The sequence below is a fragment of the Psittacula echo genome (assembly GCF_963264785.1).
Source record: "Psittacula echo genome assembly, chromosome: 3".
Classification (NCBI taxonomy): domain Eukaryota; kingdom Metazoa; phylum Chordata; class Aves; order Psittaciformes; family Psittacidae; genus Psittacula; species Psittacula echo.
This window is the reverse complement of record NC_137736.1, coordinates 103,240,022-103,260,746: the sequence shown is the minus strand read 5'-3', so window position 1 is coordinate 103,260,746 and position 20,725 is coordinate 103,240,022. Positions and strand designations below refer to the sequence as shown.

At 39.3% G+C, this 20,725-nt stretch overlaps 1 protein-coding gene across 2 annotated transcripts in view; it reads right to left on the bottom strand.

Moving 5' to 3' along the window:
* DCLK1 (doublecortin like kinase 1) overlaps positions 1-20,725 on the bottom strand; it is a gene marked incomplete at its 3' end in the record, with an annotated part of 248,532 nt that overhangs the window by 58,559 nt on the left and 169,248 nt on the right. For both annotated transcript variants that reach the window (XM_080612416.1, XM_080612417.1), the window contains exons 4-5: positions 15,490-15,606; positions 3,218-3,312 (exon numbers count right to left, since the gene is read on the bottom strand). In XM_080612416.1, coding sequence (XP_080468542.1) covers positions 3,218-3,312; positions 15,490-15,606 — 212 coding nt within the window. The remainder of the gene's footprint in view (positions 1-3,217; positions 3,313-15,489; positions 15,607-20,725) is intronic.

The following is a 20,725-nucleotide window of genomic DNA, read 5'->3' as shown; positions in this document are numbered from 1 at the left end:
AACGATCAAACTTTATCTTTTTATGTTGTGGCTTTTGATGGTGAAAAATTTTATCTCTAGGCTTACAAGAATACTACTTTCATGAGCATGTACCACAGCAGCATTTTTGGCTTTATTTACATCAGTGCAAAACTTTCAGTCAAAGGCCAGTAAGTAAGAAGATTGATCCATATTTTAATTTGCCTAATGAACCCCATAATTAGATGGAATATTTTCTTTGGAAAATTCTACCACCTCTACTATTTTTACAGGACTTAACTACTCTGAGGGAGAAATACTCCAGTTTCTGCAAATACCTTTCTTTTGTGCCTCTGAATCCAAAAGCATAAATTCCCCGCACCTGTATCTCCCAGGACAAACCCTGGCAGCCTGTCCAAACCCCTCACCATTTTGATGTACTAAGCCTACAACTCCCTCACAGCACTCAGTTGGGGATGCTGAAGAGATGATGGATTAGTTACAAACAGGGGAATCAAGCTATGCTAGAATCAGCGTTCTCTATTGCCTTCCTGACCCAGTATACACCACTGACATCCCATGTATCTGACAGCACAAGAGAACATGCACTCCTCTGACTCCAACCAAGAGAGGGGCAGAAAAAACCCGAATTACACAGCTGAACTGGCATTCCCAGGACCTAGCATTCCAGTTCTAAAGCAGTAACTCCCTCAAACACCATGTAAAGAGAAACCCAGATGAGTCAGAAGCCCCAGCCATCACCTCCAACCCCAGACTGTGGCTCTAGGAGCCAACGCTCTTCTGATGGAGCAGGAATACCTCACCTTGAAACACTGGAGACAAGGCAGGCACTGAAATCAGTCTCCTCTCTTGTAGGTCTATCATGATACCAACAATTCGACAACCTCTTATAGAATAACCCTTCCACAGCTGCCTTGTCAGCCCTGTATCTGAAGCTATCGAAGACAAAGTAAAATGCTTTGGGTTCAAATTTGGCTTATGAAAATATCGTACTGTCACCTGTCCTCTAAATAAAATAAAATGGCAACATACAAAAGATGGTACTAAACCCAAAGAGAACACCATTTATACTCCTAATATGAAAATTAAGATTAGTAAGCATTGTTTAATGGCTGTTCATATAACTAACTTAGTCATTGGAGTACACATTATGACCTTTAACAACACAATCATATGTTTTTTCACTAAACTTCCAGCTCATTCACTTCTCAAGTTAAACATGAAAGGAGCTGAAATAAATTCTCAGAGCAAGTGTAAAGTTCCCATCCCTGAAGTTCTGATCAATTGATATTGTAACCTAAATAATATTATTGCAATGCATTTTTACATGATTGGGATCTATTTTTACATTAATGTATTCCATGTTTCATCAGGAAAATAAAAAAAATCTGTTCAAAATAAAGCCAGACAAGCATGAAAGGTCCCCTGTTGAGGTCAAGGAGGCTGGATATGAATATCTGAGAAGAGAATTCAACTCTTTAAAAATGTCTTATCTCTCCTCTAGTTTACGTCAATATTTAGTTTCTATTGAGTCAGCAACATGATTATGTTACCATTACACAGCCCTTTGCATCCGTAATACTGCCACTCAATGATCCTGTTACACTTCCGCATAAGGAACCTGAATAAGAAGCCCATCTCCTCTCCTCTTCACATTTGAAAGTCAGAAAAATTGTGGCCAAAACCACCTTGTGTCTAATGGTGTTGACCACATGGTTTCCACTCACCCACCCACAAATATTAACAGAAAAACATCTCTTCATTGTGGGGAGAGAAGTATCAGTGGTGGGAAGGAAGTTTAGGAAAGCTACCAATGAAATGAGACAGCCTTACAGCAAATGAATATCCACTGTATACTGATACCATCCACCTAAATAATGTATAATTCATTTGGGAGACTCTGTTCCCTGTTTGGTGACTTAATAATGATTCACTAATAAGCTTTGACAGTAAGAATAAACAATAGTGTAAGACATAGCATTCAAGAAGATTTTAGTACCAGCTTACCCCTGGTACAGAAACTTTCATCTTCACTCTCTGTGTACCAGGTGATGAAAACCATGACACTGCCCTGAGACTTCATGCTGCTGATCTCTCGCTCTCTCCATACTGCAGGATCACACTTAGCTTCCATTTCTATAAACTAGTCACACAGAAACCCATGGCTCTATCCCTGCCTGAGGTAAGACTTGGGCAGGCACAATTCCTCAGCTCCCTGGTATTCATTGGACAGCAAGAAGGGTACACAGGCTAGAAGCTATGTCATGCTACATGCTATTCCTGATCTGGGTATCTGAGGAATCAGGTCTGCAACAGCCCCTAGAGTCCAGCACTGCCAATCTTGTACCTAATCCCCTTACTTTGAGAGACAGAAATTAGGTCTTTATTTAAAAACTGAAAAGGCAGAAAAAGCATGTGTTCAAACTGCATTTATAAATAAGTCTGAGATACAGAATACTGTCTTAGGGAAGCTTTCATTGAACACGTATCACAGTTTAGAAAATAGCAGAAGAGAAGACACACAGACATCTGTCTCATTGCTTTTGAACAGATACAACTAATTAAATCAGCATGTGGAGCCTTTTGGGTTGAACGACTAATATTTTGTCAGTGGGTTGTAGCATTAAGATAGTTACTACCTTAATTCTTGATGCATGCTTAGGTACACTGTAGATTCCTCTATAGGTTATAACTAGGGAGAATCTACAGCTACTAGTAACTCTGGTCCAACAAAGTAATTGACAAGTCTCATGCTGCCTTGGTACTGATAGTATCTTCACTGTACAAGGCTATGATACCACAGCTAATTTGCTCCTAAATTCCACAGTGCATTCTTTCACCTTGCTTCAAAACCAAACAGTTTGTAAGTTTTGCAAGTGACAAAATTAAGAACAAAACAAAATATGTCTTTGACAATGTGAACATTTCCTTCCAGTTGTGAAACATCTGGTAAAAGAAAATAAAACAAAACAAGACAAAAGTTTTGTAAAATAGGAGAAAGATATCCCTGGTTTTCCCCTCAAGGAGAAATAAATTTGCAGCATACTTAGCATTTTGACAGACACAGAACAGTTGTATTCCGCTTCAGTGTGTTGCACAAACACAATGACTGTAGCCAGGCTCTTCCACTCTATGACTCTACACGCAAGGAATCAGTGGGGAGAAGTCTATGGGATAACGATCCCTATGCCAGACTCTCCCCAGCCATGCTCAGAAATCAGTTTCCTTATTTCCTTACCCTCTGTTTCCGTAGGCTTCCTGGGCTGGTGGGAGATGGGCTTGGAGACTTCCCAGATCGGGGAGTAGAAAGCTGGCTACCAGGGGTTCCATTCACTAAAAGAACAATAAATGGAAAAAATAAATACAAGGCATTATTTAAAGCAAAGAAATAGTTGAATCAACATATTTCTTTTAATTCTCTGTTGAACATTTAATTTGGTTTTGCTTAATGTTTTAAACATTAAATAAGGTAATTCACAAAAGAACTGTTCCTTAGAGTTTTGGTTCATGAAGCCAATTTTTATAGGGAGCGTAAGCCAAGTGATCAACAAACCTGGAAAGATTGTTTAGTCAACAGCAGAGAACACGATCATGTTTTCTTACACTGTATTTGTTCCTGTGCTTGAAAGTGATGGGGAGCAAGGTGCTTTGTTAACCTTAACAAACATTTGCTAATGTAAACATTTTCATTCCATTTACTTATGGCTTGAAGCGCTACCCACCAAAATTTTAAAGCAATACTGGTTTCAAGAACGTATCAGCTGGTTGCTGCTCCTCACTCATTCATCTGAGATTTTTGCAATACTATCTGACCCAAATGTCACCTCAGACTTAACCCAGAAAGGCTTTTTAGAGGCATGTAAGTCTGACTTACAGCAAAGCACTCCACTTTCTCAAATAGGTAAGTTCCTTCATATATGTTAGTGCCGATCATTTTAAAAGCATCTTTTGCATGCATGTGACATTATTCATTAAATTAACAAAACAATACCAGCAGAGGACAGATCTACTACAATAACATGAGAGGCTATCAATAATATTCATACTGAATCACTGACAGAAACACTACAAAGCATGTTATCTCACATATATGTAAATATTCTTCAACAAGCAATTGTTATATCACAGTCCACATTTATCAGCACCAGGAAAAAAGAATCGACAATCAGATTCCCAGATTCTGAATCTTAGGGGAATATTTACATACTAGGATAACAACAAGGCATTTGACTTACCTTCTATGTGCTCTAACATGGACAAAATCTTACTGTTTAACCTGACAATAGCAAGCAGCAAAATTCCTGCTCTGTACTATGCCAAGCTGTAGCCAAACTGAGAAGCAGAGGGATTAGTTAAGGATAGCTGGGGCTGCTCACAGAGTGAGCTGAATATGATGCAGGATTCATAAGCAGAAGCCTTTTCTGCGTAAGGCTGACGTCTTCAGAGCAGCAGTGGGAGGTGCAGGTGCTGTCTTAGGGATACATCAAAGGTGTCAATTAAGCATAATGCTGCTGCTTCACAATGCTGAGCCACTGCAACCCCCACTCGCTTTCCATGGAGCCCCGAAAGCCGAAGCAATCTTCTATGCTGTGCACTGAATCATAATGAGGTGCCTTTGGGGGCAATATACCAAATGATTCATCCAAAAATCAAAATGACAATAACTCTCACAAAACCTTAGCTGACTGGCAATCAAGCAAATGCTAATTCCTTTGGATAATACAGTACAGATTTTAAATAGATTTTTCTTACTTTTTACATAAATACATTGTTCTCACTGGTTAATAATGGGCTTACACACTGTAGGAAGAAACATGTATACCTACCATGCCACACACAGCAGTAAAACACATTATACTGCGAGATAAATAATGATCAGTTAATAGTGCTTAGGTGCTATGAGTGTCAAATCTCAACATCACTTTGCGCAAGGCATTGTTCAAGGTAAAGGTGCAACATATTTGTATGACCATAGCAACAACAAGATACATCAACTGGATTTCAGTAGGCTGATTTCCTAGAAAACCATTCCACTCATCTAGGCTTTGTATTCTCTTTACACACAGGACAATGGTATGCACATATCAGAACTGGTTCAAATATTGTACTAAGTGTGTGCAGGAAAGCACACACATACGGACACATTCACTGAAGTTCATACAGTATTCAGAAAAGCACTCAGTAGGTCTGGCCAAAATGGCTAAAATAAAACTTATTATCAATACTTCTGAAATAATTAAGGAAAAAGGCAAGATGAGGACATGAAAAATGAGCTTTTTGGAATCTCAAACTTTTAAAGTTTTAAAAGACTTCTTGTAAATAAATCTGATGTTACTTAGAAGCTAATATTAAACTACTACTATTCACAGAGCTAGCTCTCAAGACTGCTGTGTAACAATACTAGTGCTCTGCCTTCTCTTTAAACCAACTTAGGTCTTATTATTATGAGAAAACTTAAAGTAACAGATACACTTTAATAAACATTGTAGCACAAGGCACCAGTTCCTGTTCCTTACAGAATGATTCCTTCCCCGTAAATTTCAACAACAGGTTTTTTTACAATTACTAGTGCATTATTCTGTCCTGAAGACAAAGACTTGAGACTACCAAGTGGAACTAGACAAATAGATGCATTGGTGTATTTAACTCTTGATGTATTTCCCACATGTACCATGTTGATGAGTATTTACTTGAGATGAAGAAACAAAGTACTATAAACTCTAAAAATGACTCACTTGCCACCATTAGAGTGTTTAAGCTAAGCACCAATGCTGTCTCCAACAGCAAGCGCTTTTTAAAAAAGAAAACTATGATAGTTGTGCTTGTGTTGGCTGTCTGTAATATGTGAAATAAAGAGCACAATTAATGGATCAAGGCTGTCATGAGATTTAAAAGGAGCTTGCTCACCTCCTTATCCATATCCAAAATACAAAGGTGATGAATACCTAAAACACATACCAGGATTTTTGTGAGTGTACAAGGTCTCCTTATGGAGAGCTGTTTAGGAAACTCTAGACGTGACTATTACCACTGGGGATGAGATTCCTTTTAGCAATCTTTAGGTACCTATTTTATTGGCTTCTACATCTGAAGTAATTTTATGGACCTTATTTTAATCAAGCTGCTGTCATAGCATGAGCTGTTCCATCCGCAAGCAACCATCTAAAAAAGACCTGATGAACAATGTACTAGGAGCATTCACTGCAGTGTAGACTTGTAAAGCTAGGCAAGATGAATCCAAACCCACATACCTAGAGGTTTAGGATATGCTGGAGATGAAGCAAAAACACCAAAATTCTCCATACCTACCAATTTTGGTGGATTTTATTCCAAGAGCAGAACTCCATTAAATAAACTCTTGATGACTGAAAGCCATACAGAGTCTACATTACAGTCAACCTGAACAAAGACTTGGGTGATGGATTCTATTCCCAACCTGCACAACATCAGACAAGTCATTTAATCTCTACCACTTGTCTACTTAGGCTTTAAGTTCTGGCAGAACAAACTCTCTTTGCACATCATTTTGTCTATCTTCAGATAACAATTATGTTCTGCATACCTGAGATATACATTACTACTGATATTACTGATGTAATGCTTAAGACAGGCATCACAGCAGAGGAGAAATGATAATTCTGCGTAATTCCCCAGTTCACCCCAGGGGCCCTCCTTTTTATCACCTTATATATGGCTTGCTGGCCATTCTACCTCTTAATCTAGTTCTTTTTGAGTCATTATACTATTTGCAAATAGAATTGATATTAGATGCTGTGTAACAGGAAGAGACTGGACTGATTCTGACCCCCCTTCCTGAACTCCATTTACAATCACTATATCATTCTTACATATGCCACTCATGACCAGATAGCATGGCAATAATTAAGTGAACAAGATCTGTAATTTTTAATAATAATATATTCCACATAAGTACAGAAATATAGTCTAAACAGCTCTAAAATCCATTTCTAGGTGGAATGCATTCTGTTTGGAAACTGCATTCCTGTCCAGTGTCTGCACTGCATTTCTCACTGGCTCATACAGCACATATGCCTATAGGGAACCTTGCTGTAGATAAAGACATAGGAAATTTGTAAGTCACTGTTGTGATTAATCATGTTATTGAGGCAAGAGGCTTCTTGTCACTTTTTATTCATAAAATGGCAGGGGTCAGAGACTTCAGCTTAACAGACAGCGCCCTCTTGTCGTCTCATGAAAAAGATTTATCCGTTCCGAATTTCACAGGTAAAAACTGTATTAAAAGGCTAAAACAATAACAAAATTATTGTGGCTGCTCTGAGCAGATGTATGCAACTGCTTAGCTGTGAACTCCTTTCCTTACTGTCCTTTCTTGCTGAGGATGCATAACAAGGCAAGGACCTGTCTTTGCTTTTCCAGCACCTGGCACACACATGAAGGCAGAAACTCCCGTAAAATATAACATTAAAGCTGGATACCACCATCTACTGAGATAAATGCAAAATAAGTTTTCATGTGATGAAGTTTATAAACTAGTGAAAATGCTACAAACAAAAAATACTCTGAAGGCATTCCAATAAATAAATTTTGAAAGAGCATCTTTTTAAGTAAACCAAAAAGTGAGAAAAGCTGAATTAAAGTATCCAGTGTCAGTCTGAGAAGCTGCCAGTGCCATTGCACTGTATTAAAATCATACTCTCCTATAAAACTGTCTGTTGATGCGTTAGCATCTTGCACTCTACAGAACAGAGAGATGACTCTGTGATTACAAAAACAGTTTGCCAAACACAAGTGTGTTTGCTAAGAGGCAAGAGGAGACAAAGGAAAAGGAATTGTGCAGGCTTTTTCACAGCCACAATTTACTTACGACTGGGATAAGTCGAACTGAAAAATTACTTACAGAAATCACATTAAGTCTAGGTAATATTCAGCAACTATCAGCTAGAAAATGGTGATACAAGATCACCAGTTGATCTTGTCTCAATTACTCCTGTAGTTTTGTCACTGTCCTTTCCAAAACAACATTTTTGTCTCAATAAGATTATGTAGTTAAAAAGTAGTTAGGGAACAAACCATATGTTGCCTTTTAATTCCTTCTGCTTTTGTATTCTGCTAGTATACATCTCGTCATCTTTGTCTTCATTCCAAAAGACAGCTTGTCCAGAACACCACATTGAGCAAATGCCCTCATTATCACTTCCCAGAAAGACAAGGCTTTTTAAGTTCTACCTTAGCATGCAACTGGTTGAGAAAAATGCCAAATAATCAGTGCTACATTTGTTTTAACTGGTGTTAAAACTGTCCTTTTTACATTCAATCTTCTCTAGAGTTTGTGTCAAGAAGTTATGCAGATACAAGATCTGTCTGCCACTGAAGACAAGGCTTGGCAGACCCATATAGAGTTTTCATCTAATCAACAGATCAACAGATTAGAAATGTCAGCAGAAAGGGTCACCTTCAGGTCAGGTTTACATTCCCATCCCAGCAGACACCAATACCTGAGTCCCTATAAGTCACTGGTACTTGTGGTAGCTGCACAATGTATCCCAAACAGTGCAGAGCTCAGCAGGGATTGTAAACCCCTCACACGCTCAGCCCATGCTGTGTGGCCACTCCATGGAGTGGCCACTATGACAGCATTTGTACCTCAATCTGAAGTCAGCTATATCCGCACTATCAAGCAGAGAATAGCTGCAGACACCTAAACATTGCAGACATGTGTGGTATTTCAGAAGACAGGAGACTTTCTTGAAAATATAGTTCCTTGGAATCAACGTTTGTTTTTTGTTTTGCTTTTTTTTTTTTTTTTTTTGGTAACCTCAAAAGGTGGGTAAATGCCTTGTTTTTTTCCTCTGTATTTCATTAGAGTACAGCTGACATCTACGATCTTGGCCAATTTCATGTAGTACCTAATGAAGAGAACATCTGTGTGTATATGAGATTTAATAAAAATCTCTCTTTTGAACTGTTTTGCCTAATTGGAAATACTAGGATTCCCAAATCAGTCTGTGTGAAGGAGTACCAACTCTGAGGATGTTCATATGCAATTTAACCTTTTAATCCTTTAAGGTTAAACTATTCAGTCTGGCCAAACTTATTTCTGTTACAAACTCTTTTCTTTTTTGTTGTTGTTACAGGTGATAAAATGATAGAACTTAACTTTTTAATGGTTTGTATCAAATACAAACACCATAAATAAAAAATTACAAGGAAGCCACAATAAAAGGAAAAATAATATGGAAATCCCTGCATCTGTAGGATGACTCCGTCGCTCCCACGGGTTTGTACTCTTGGCTTCAGGAAGGTTTTGCTTCATCATATTTATTACAAAATCTGTCAGCTGAGTACCTGTAACAGTGTGAATAAAAACATGTGATCTCACCAAAGACAATATGATACATCATGTTCCTTCCTTTGGGATCCAAAAGACTTTCTTGAGTCAGGGGGCTGAAGAAGGGCTGCTTCTGGGTAACAGCCTAGGATAGTTCATCAACTATCAAACTAAATGAAAACTTTCTTTTTTTTTTTTTTCAGAAGAACACATCTACCTCCTTTTTCCTAGCTACCTGAGAAAAGCACAGGCATCTGCTCTAGAGAAGCTTTCAGTAAGATCCAATTTCCATACCTTAAACCCCTTTTTTCTTTAGGGAACATCTACAGTATTGATCAGGCTTTAGTTTCACCTGTAGCTTCACAGTTAAAAAAAGCCCAACAACCACACAGCCCTTGGTAATACCACCTACTTTATCCATTTTTCACATACACTACCTTTGCCATTTGGAACAGATATGTATCAACCCTCTTGAAATACTCTTGAAATAGATGCTTGCTGCACTAAATATCTGAAAATCCTAAATAACTCCACACCAAACGAGTTGCTGTTACAAATAACATTTCAAGCATCGAAAATATTTTGGGTGACAGTTTGAGGGGAACAGGAGATAGCTCAGAGGGGAGGAAAAGTGAGAAGGAAAAAAATTGAAAGGAGGTGCTCAAACCAAAAAGAAAAAAAAAAAAAAAAAAGAAGAAAATAGTTACCTTTGAGAGCAAATCCTGAAAGTTAGAGTTGGCATTTCAGAAGCTTAAAAAGAGTTCATCCAAATGCAATATCTTTCCTTAATTTAATGGATCAATGGTACAATAACTCCAAAAGTCTCATGCTGCTCTTAAAACCAGGATCATGAAGAAGTAAGCACTGCTTTCTTCTTCAAACCTGTTGTCTCTTCACCTACACTGGGGCTGCCACTAATGGTGTTAATTGGTAGCTCGACAGAAGCTGACAGCTACTGAATAGCTGTCAGACATTCATAATTTTCAGTTACCAGCAACAAGCTGACGCCTGGTCTCACTGAAATTCAACATCTCTGTTTTGATGTCCTTTCCTAAATACTACTTGATGCCAACAACAAAACCAAAAACAAACTAAACAAAACAAAACTAAAAAAAAAAAAAAAATCAAACTGTTTTACAGGCTTTAAGAAGACATCAGGAAAATTAAATAGAGGCAGGATTATGTGTTCAACATGGAACCAGGTTGAACAACCTGGACTTCAGCCCTCAGCCCACCTGGGAGGTCATACTATCTTTCTGTTTCTCTTCTCTATTTAGACTGAAAGCATTTTGAAGCAGATGCCTCAAATACATTTGTGAAAAACCAGAAAGAGATCCTCCTGCAGCGAGGTTGCTGTCTTGTGGTATTGTTTTGGAACACTGTCAGATGTAAATAAAAAACTGAACAAAACATAATGGAGAAGTCAGTCCTTACCACAGATCTTCCTAGCTTGCATGTACTCTTTTTTAAAAAAAGTATTCTGTGTTTCTATATAGAAACCGGATGCATCTGCTCTCAGGAGCCAGGGAGGCTACCAGGAAAATCTAAGCACATGAAGCATATGCTATGTTCAGAAACAGAAAACAAAACAAAGCAAACAAACAAACAAACAAAAAAAAACCCAAATAAACAAAAAAGCCACAACAAAATGAAAAAAGCATAGATGGAAGAAAGAAAAGTAAACACTACCACCTATGGAAAGGCACACATTCTTCTTAAATATATCAAGAAATGGTGTAAAGCCAGGTTGGACAGGGCCTTGGATGACATGGTCCATTGTGAGGTGGGGTGGAACTAAATGATCTTCAGGTCCTTTTCAACCCTAACTATTCTATGCTTCTATGCAGCTTTTTTGCTTGCTATATAAGTTGTATAGCTCAAGAAAGAGTGGGAAGAGTGTGTCTTCCATTCCCTTACAGACAGACATGCTACCTTGCCCTCAGTTGACCACAGCACAGATTTGAACTTGCATGGCACTGAGCACTAATGTAGCCTCTGGTATTGCTAAAGGTCTTTCTCTCCAAACCTGCAGCCTGCTTTTCACTAATAGCTCCACTCTTTTCCTCATGCTGCTGTGGCTGTCCACAGGGCCTGTGGGATAGCATTTTTTATCCCATTGTTTCCATGTTATTACTCCCATGGCCATGTACCTGCAAAGCTGGACAGTGTTTTTATGGCATGCTCTGTATGGGGCTTTCAAGCTTGATGAAGATGCTGCCTTTACAGGCAATAAAGAGAGAAAGGCACCTCCAAAGGGTGGAATTTATCTAAAACATTTGGGAATGTCACTAAGAGCCCTGTGCCCCCAGTGCTTGGGGGCTTTTCCAGGAGAGGGGACACTCAGGCCTTCAAGCAGAATTTTCTCTAAAAATCATTTGCTAACATTACTGAATTTGTCTTCAAGGCACCAATTTCAATAAAATGCTACTGCTCCAAACTTAGAGATGTGAAAATGAGACAAAGACAGTAAAGAGAATCAATAAACTGAGCAATCTCACAAAATAACCCCTTTAATTTTTGTTAGCGACTTCAAAAGCTATTGGGATGGATTTTGGAAAATTCATTATTCCATATGGTTATTTGCTCAGAACAAAGGACTCGTAGACTTCACTGTATTTATAAACATTCAGTTCAACCCAAAAGTTGGTTTAATCCGCTTAGCACTTGAAATTTTATGTCAAAGAACGTAAATAGCTCTTGAGGATGGCATTTAAGTGCTTAAATCAAAGCAGACTGTCTACATGTCCCAGGCTCACTTACACATCTGCTTCAGAGCAGCCCCACAGAGAAGGTCTTGGGGGTGTTGGTTGATGAGAAAATGAACATGAGCCATCTTCAGTGTGCGCTTGCAGCCCAGAAAGCCAACCGTATCCTGGGCTGCATCAAAAGGAGCGTGACCAGCAGGTCAAAGGAGATGACCCTGCCCCTCTACTCTGCTCTCAGGAGACCTCACTTGGAGTATTGTGTGCAGTTCTGGTGTCCTCAACATAAAAAGGACATGGAACTGTTGGAACAAGTTCAGAGGAGGGCCACAAGGATGATCAGGGGACTGGCGCACCTCCTGTATGGAGACAGGCTGAGAAAGTTGGGGCTGTTCAGCCTGGAGAAGAGAAGGCTGCGTGGAGACCTCATAGCAGCCTTCCAGTATCTGAAGGGGGCCTACAAGGATGCTGGAGAGGGACTCTTCGCTAGGGACTGTAGTGATAGGACAAGGAGTAATGGGTTAAAACTTAAATAGGGGAAGTTTAGATTGGATATAAGGAAGAAATTCTTTACTGAGAGGGTGGTGGGGCACTGGAATGGGTTGTCCAGGAAAGTTGTGAATGCTCCATCCCTGGTGGTGTTCAAGGCCAGGTTGGACAGAGCCTTGGGTGACATGGTTTAGTAAGAGGTGTCCCTGCCCATGGCAGGGGGATTGGAACTAGATGATCTTAAGGTCCTTTCCAACCCTAACTATTCTATGATTCTATGATTCTGTGATTCCCTAACAATAGGGAAATGACCCTATGACTGTACCTTCATTAACTCTAAAAATAATTAATCCCAATCAGTTATCCTGTGCCTGATTAGAAGAAAAATAACGTTTTAATATCCGAATTTGAGATTTTACTTTTTTTTTGACAAAGTCTTTGTCTATGCAACTTTTTTTTTTGGCCCATGTAGTTATCCATGTGCATCATCTTGATATGGACACGGATTAATGACTGAGGCAGACATCTGATCCTTTTGGGTAGCAAGAATGCATAGCCTTTTCAAAATACAGCAAGAATCAAACAAGAGGAATGAGATTTTTTTCTAATTAGCAACATGCTCTTCTCCATAAAGCTTGCTTTGCTTTTCCTCAAGGGTACACTATCAATAATGCTTTCTGCCTGCCCTTTACCCCTACTTTTTCAACTTTCTTTTATGATACAACTCTTCACAAAATTATACACCTTTTCATTTTGGAATGTGTATGATCTTTGATCTGAACAAAGAATCTATTGTTTTTCTTTAGCATTTTTTATATTTATCCCTAATGAAAGAAAAATCCCTAACAGTAATTTAATAACAGTTTAATAACTAAAATAAAGTAAAATATAGTGATGACATGTTAGCATCACTATACCACAATATCACTACATCACAATAACACTGTATTATTATTAGGGTTAAGACTGGACATTAGGAAGCAATTCTTTACAGACAGGGTGGTCAAACTCTTCACTCATGCTCCTACCAGTTGACAGACTGTTCTGTTAGCATCCTATATATTCCTGTAGGGCTTTGCCCAATGTCTTTCTCTAAGAAAATATTAATTACAGTGTCCAAATGATTATGTCACATAGGCAAGGTCATGGACCATCTTTTGACAGACTAGTATGTGCCTGTTTCCTGTAATTCTATTGTTTTTACAAAGGATATTTTTAAGATGGGTAAATTTGTCATCAGCACAGAACCATCCAAAATGGTTTGCATTTTTAATACCTCCACTACACTGTTTCTTTTCTTTCTATAAATTTAATGATACATTATTATTATGGCATAATGAAAACATCATTTTTTTAAAAAAAAGCTGTAAAATAATCTCCTAATCTTTTGCAGTGACTGAACATGTAATGGTAATCTGCTTAGACCCACCATAAAACTGACCTGCAGGAAATTAAGATTTACTTACCTATCCTTTGCTTGCATTTTTAAGTAAAACCAGTACTATTTCTCTCAGGACCAAACCCAACAAGGCATCACTTAGTCAACATGGCAAAAATGTTGCTAGTCCCATGGCAGAAACTTTTTATGCATAGCAAGATAGTTATTCCACATAGAAGTGAACACATAGCATTCAGTGTCCATTACCTGTATTCCCAAATGACTATTCATTAGAAAAAGACTAGAGAGAGTCCATAACATTCACACACTAAAAAAGGCCTCCCTTGCTAAAGTTAAATTAAACTCTATTCCACTTATCTACAAAGAAAGATACTTAATATATGCTTAAGAAAGTGCTACTCTGGCCTTGTTCCTAGCACTTGATACTTTTTACCATTACCTCTTTTCAGGTTTCTCTATTTCAGCTGTTCTTAGGATGTGCAAGTGGCACGTTGTCCCCCAACCCTGCTACCCACATCTACGCCTTCATCTCTCATTGTCTCTCCCACTTTCCTCCTTCTGTGAGTAAGGAAGCATTTTTTCTCAACTTAGTCTTCCTGTAAAAAATATGGTTCCAGCTGGCCCATGCCCCCACCTCTGTGAAACCAGCTAGAAGCACCATTGTGCTCATCACCTCCCTATAAAGACCTTAGGGTGCTGGATGTAGGTCCCAGTATGACATTCACTTCCCTCTTGGCAGAAGACAGTGCAGAAAGAGTGAAGTGACTTTCAGATAGCTCTAACTCTTGCCTCTTGGAAAATCCAAATTCACAAGCAGTGCTGCAAATGCTGGACTGGGACTACTCAACTGGCCCACACCAAGTATTATTTGTACTCTTAGGCACCAATACTGGCAAATTATCTAATGCATTTTTTGTCTATTTATTTGTTTTGCTTTGGAAAAAGCTGCAGGAAGGAACTAGTAGTACCCTGTTCAGTGGCAGCAACTGCAGTAAAATCAAGGCCCTTCAGACTGACCTTTCTAAAGCTTTTTGCTGTGTCTTCTCCAGTCTGTACCACTGACTTGTTAGGTCAACTCTGACTTCTTTGTTCCTCAGCTATCTTTGCACCTCACATTCACATCCGTAATTGCATTCTTTCTCTGACTTGCCGCCCTTTCCTCAATATTCTCGTTGTATTCAACCTATCCCTTCCTCACTGCTGCCTCTTAACACTCTAAGAAACAAAATACAATAGATGATTGCAAAATCAACCACAGAATTTATGCTGTGTAACTTGGACTACTTTCTGCATTGTGTTCATTCAGTTTCTAGTACAAAGAATACCTTCTTTTTGTCAGTGCTCAGGTATTAGCAGCAAAATCATGCACAGAAAATAAAGTAAACTGAACCATGGTAATGACACATCATGATTTATAGAACAGTGAAGAACCATTTTGTATTGGGAAGACACTTCATCTCAGATACAACTAAGAAAACAAGTGAATTTTTACTACGGACTGTTTCATGCATCAATGTTTTTCCTCAGAAACATGGAATTCTAAATGCATTGTCAATAGTATTGGAACAGATTGGTTGCTGTTGTTAAGGAAGATTTCTTATGTGCTTTACCTGAGCTAGTAGAAGCAGGAGACTTGCTGCGTCGGGATGGGCCCGGGCTCTTGGTGGTGCTTCTACGGGAAGTCGAAGCTATTTTGGTATAGGAAGTGGATTTCACCACCCGACATTCTAAAAGACAAAGAAACTGCGTAATTTAGCAATTAAGAAAGCCAGCAAAATTCTGCAATAGAAAAAGCACTGAAAAGCACAAACTTTTAACCTACACTTGTTTCCATTCGCCTTGAGGAGTTTTATGCAAAAATATAAAATCTGTATAAATGGCTCCATTAAAATCAAAGTACAGTATGTACCACATCCCAGACAAAGAACTGCAGTAATCTAGAGTTTTTGATACCATGGCTACTGCAGGTACTTAGGATAGCTTAATTTAACAGTGCTGAGACTATACATAAAATTGATTTGCTTTTGAGGATTTCAGCACAAGTGTTCTTTTCTGTAAATGATCCAAATGCAATGTAAGCACTTCTGACGACCTAGGCAGTCTCCTCTGGATGAACCGGAAGGCTGCTTTTATACATCAAAATGTTAGGACTTGTAAGATGATGGAGATGTCTGTCACTCATGAAAGGTTTGAAGAAAGTGAAGTAGGTTTGTTGCTCCTGCTTAATCCTCCAGTGAGCAACAGCCCACATTGTAGAGCACACGCGATTCATACAGGTTGAGGGAAATAGCACTACTTGCTCATAAGAAACATCAGTAAAATCAGAGGCGAAATTACCCTCCCACTTGAGAACACTTCAGGATGTTCAGGTTAGAGTTTATATACACCCACACAGCTCTGTAGGCATTTTTGCATTACGCCTGCAAAATTTGGCCTGAGGATGGAAGAACTTAGTGTGTAAAACGTTGATGTCTTGCACTTATAATGGATACAGAATTAATCACCAGACATATTATACAGTTGGGGAAAAAAAACATTTTCACTTCTTAGCCAACATACAACTAGAAGTATGCAGCAATGCTTATACTGTCTTCACCTGACGATGCCAGTATACCTCACTTGTTTAAAAATACATCAGTAAACATACAGTACTATATCAGACCTGTTCCCCATTTTCTTCCCATGTTTGAGGTTCCTCAACACAGGTTAAGATAAACAAGTTTTTTTCTCTCCCTAGTCAGAAAATACCATGTACGAGTCTGCACATTATTTAGTCTCCACAGATCTCACAGAATCTCCACACATAGTTTAGACAGATTAGAGAACGAAGAAATAAAATTGAGCAGAACTAAATAACTTAAACATATCCACCAGAGAATGATGTCATGAAATATATTTCTCTTGGCTGCCCTAACTATTTGTCTTTTGTCAAGTCCTTGAAGGAAATAGAAGCAAGAACTGATGTATTACTGAGGGAATATCCAGCACACAGCTGAGAGCTAAGAGTGCCAGATAAATGCCCTGGTCTTCCCAGAGAAGCTTTTCTTCTCAAACTCTCCCACCTTCCTGATGCCAAATAGTAGCTTACTTCTTTCTGCTGACATTTTATGTGATTCATTGATGACTATTCTCATTTTATACTGAACAATGAGTGGAAACGGAGAAAAACATTTACTCTGTTGCAAGAGGAAATTATCAACTGAAACCAGGAGGAATTAGATGAAAGCTTTCAATTAGATTCCACTAGGTAACCACAGCAGGAACCTTACATTGATCTGTTGGCATGAACAGCTACTCCGGAAACCATCTATATATGTGGAATGTTAACAGGTTCTTTACCTTATTGCAAACAAAGATTTTAAATGTCCAAACACCTAGCAGCCAACTTAATTGATCTTATAAAACTAGGATGTAATCCCAGTGTATGCCCATTTGCAAGAATCCATCAGGAATAGAACTGAATATTCTAAGGGTCAACAAACAACAAGACTCAAGTAGAATGACCCAATCAAGCTAGAACCATTAGAATATAACCAATTGCTTAGTAGAAAAACTGAAGCGTCCATGAAGAAAACAGATACTTTTTGTAATTTTTGTAATTACTTTTTGTAATATGCTTTACTATTGTCCTGGGTTCAGCAGTAGCAGTCATTTTTTCTCCTTCTTAGTAGCTGCTGCAGCTCTGTGGTTTTAACTTTCGGCCTGGGAACAGAGCTGATAACACTGATGTTTGTTCTGACCAAGGACTTTGTGAGTCTCATGCTCTGCCAGGGAGAAGTGGAAGCTGGGAGGAAGCAGGGACAGGACACCTGACCCAAACTAGCCAAAGAGGTATTCCATACCACAGCATGTCATGCCTCGGGATGTAACTGGGAGTTACCCAGAAAGGCACTCTCTGCTTGGTCGGGCTCGTTTCGGCGTGTGGTATCGTATTCTCTTCCCTGGTTATTTCCCTTATCATTATTATTATTGGTGGCAGCAGTAGTGATTTGTGTTATACCTTAGTTACTGGACTGTTCTTATCTCAACCTGTGGGAGTTACATTCTTTCGATTCTCCTCCCAGTCCCTCTGGGAGCGGGGGAAGGAAAGAGGGGGGAGTGAGTGAATGAGCTGCCTGGCTGGGTTTAAACCACAACAACTATATAAAAAGCTTTTCTGTTTCCAACATATAAAGAAAACAACTATCTGCATTCCTCTCTTGCAATTCATGCTATACACTAAAGTTTAACACTCATCTTATTATAAGTATTAATACTCATCCAAGTTCCCTCAATTCCTTATAAGCACCCAGAGTTAGAATGAGGGTAGAGTAAGATTCTGTATTTGAATGTGCATTTCCTCTCACAGTATTGGAAAGGTGAAAAGTGGTATGAAAGGAAAGAAGAGTCAGCTAAATGCACATTCAGGTTATCTTTCCATCCTAGTGAATATAATGTTGTTGGGGACAATATTCAAGACAAATCTTACATAATTTTCAACCAACCCTTTCAGAAATGAAAAACAATTTTTTTTAAAGTTATTATTATTCATCTGAAGTTTTGTCACACATGTGCAAGCAAAGTGTGTGTGGTCTGAACTGCAGAGGCTGAAAGCATCTTGCAACCATTTTCCTCCTCTCCCAGCAAGAAATGCTCCTGCTCACATGATATGGAGGTGTGCTACCATTTCTGGGAAACAGGGAGACTGGCAGCTGGCTGCACCCACTAGGGTATTTGGCCACACTTCACTCAGTCTCCTTAGAAAGGGTGATGTTAAGAGTAGCCTGAAAATTGTCCTGATGGGCTACATACAGACCATGACCTGTTGTTCGAGTAACCCTATACTAGTGGCATATTATGCTATGAGAAAGCTTCCTTTCACAGCTAGCTGAACACTAAATCTCCCCACTGGAGCAGAAACACAGATGACCATATGTTCATATGATAATCTGAGAAATGAACAATAATCACGGGTTCATAGGATAATCCAGGCTAGACATGAGAAATTCTCTAGTCCAATTTCCTGCTCAAAGCTTGAAGTAGCCTCACATTCACAGTCGTGGTCCACCTGCGGGACACTTTAACTAATCTAAGGAACAACACAGCAGGGCACAAACCGCGCAGGAGGATCCTGGAGAGCATCAGTGACAACTTCCCGATCCAAGTGATAAAGAAACCAGTGAGGAGAAATGGTCTGCTTACACTCACAAAAAAAGAAGGGCTCACTGGAGATGCGAAGGCCGAAGGCAGCCTTGGCTGCAGTGACCATGAAATTATGGAGTTCAGGATTGCGAGGGGATGGAGGAGGACAAAAAAACAAGATCACAGTTCTGGACTTCAGGAGAGCAGACTTCAGATCTTTCAGGTATCTGCTTAAAAGAGTCACATTGGATAAGGCCCTGGAGGAAAGAGGGACCCAAGAAAGCTGATTAACATTCAAGGATCACCTTCTCCAAGCTCCAAAAGCATTCATTCAACCATCAGAAAGATGAACAACAATGCCAGGATGTCTGTATGGAGGAACAGGCTGCTCCCGACAAAACTCAAACATAAAAAGGAAGTATAAAGAAGGTAGAAATAGGGACAGGTAACCCAGACAGAAGTCTGAGCGTGCAGAGACAGTTAGAAAAACCAGTGCCCGACTGGAATTGAACCTGATGAGAGATGTCAAGGGCAGAACCATCTGCTGAATGAGGCTGGGCCTTGGTGACACAGAATATGGAAAAGGCTCAAGTACTTAATGGTTTATTTGCCTCACTTTTTACTAGCAAGTCTGGTCTTCAGGAATCCCAGGTTGCAGAAGCAGGGGGAAAGCCTGGAGAAAGGAAGATCTACCCTTGGTGGAAGAGGGAGAGATTACAGAACACTTCAGCAAAGTACACATACGTAGGTCCATGGGACCTGACGGGATCCACCCTGCAAGAAGGGATGCTGAGAGAGTTGGCTGATGTCATTACAAAGTCACAATAATTATCGAAAGATAACAGTGATTGGGATAGACATGTGAAGACCCAGCAAATCTCACTCCTATCTTCAGGAAGGGCACAAAGGAGTATGACTCCATCATCTTGATGGAGAAGAGATGCTGTCCCATTGGCACTGGGGACTTCTGGCAGGTCCCTCTGAAGCCATCTCCTTCTCCATGCTGAGTAAGACCAGCTTTCCTCACAGGGCAAGTGCTATAGCTCCCTACCATCATGATGATCCTCCTCTAACTGCCTCTTATTTAGTGATGTCTTCCTTGAACTGGGGACTTTAAAACGGACACAGTATTACAGATGTGGCCTCACAAATCCTGAGTAGAGCACAGGAGACTAAGTATTTCCCTTCCTTTACTGAGTCCACTCCTGTTCATACAGCCCTGGATGCTTTTAGCATTCTTTGCTGTCAGGGCAACTCTCTCTTCTCTTTAGTTTGTCACATAAATTTTTTCACTTTACCTATTTTTCTATTTGTACAAACCTTTCTGAGCTCAGCTATGAACTTCTTTGGCACAATTTTCTTTTTCCTCTCAAAAATAATTCACATCATGAAGTTTTAAAAGGCAGTAGTTTAAACACCACTGTGAACCCTACGGTAAATTTCATCAAGTGCCATGTTTCTTATCGGTTTGGAAGTTTATTAATAAATGACGTTGGCTGAGGTATGGCATGTGGAGAACCATGTGGGCAAGACTTCAGTGCACACTGGGGTCGGGCAACTCATGTTTTAATGACTAGTTAGAGTTTAAAGGGATTTCCAGTCCTGGGCAGAATGCAACCATGCTGTTTGTTGTAAATACGTCTCAGCTCCTGTAAACAGTTTATGTGCGTAATTCTGTTGTCACATTTAGTTTGGAAAATAAAATTTTACTGCAGGCAAAGATCC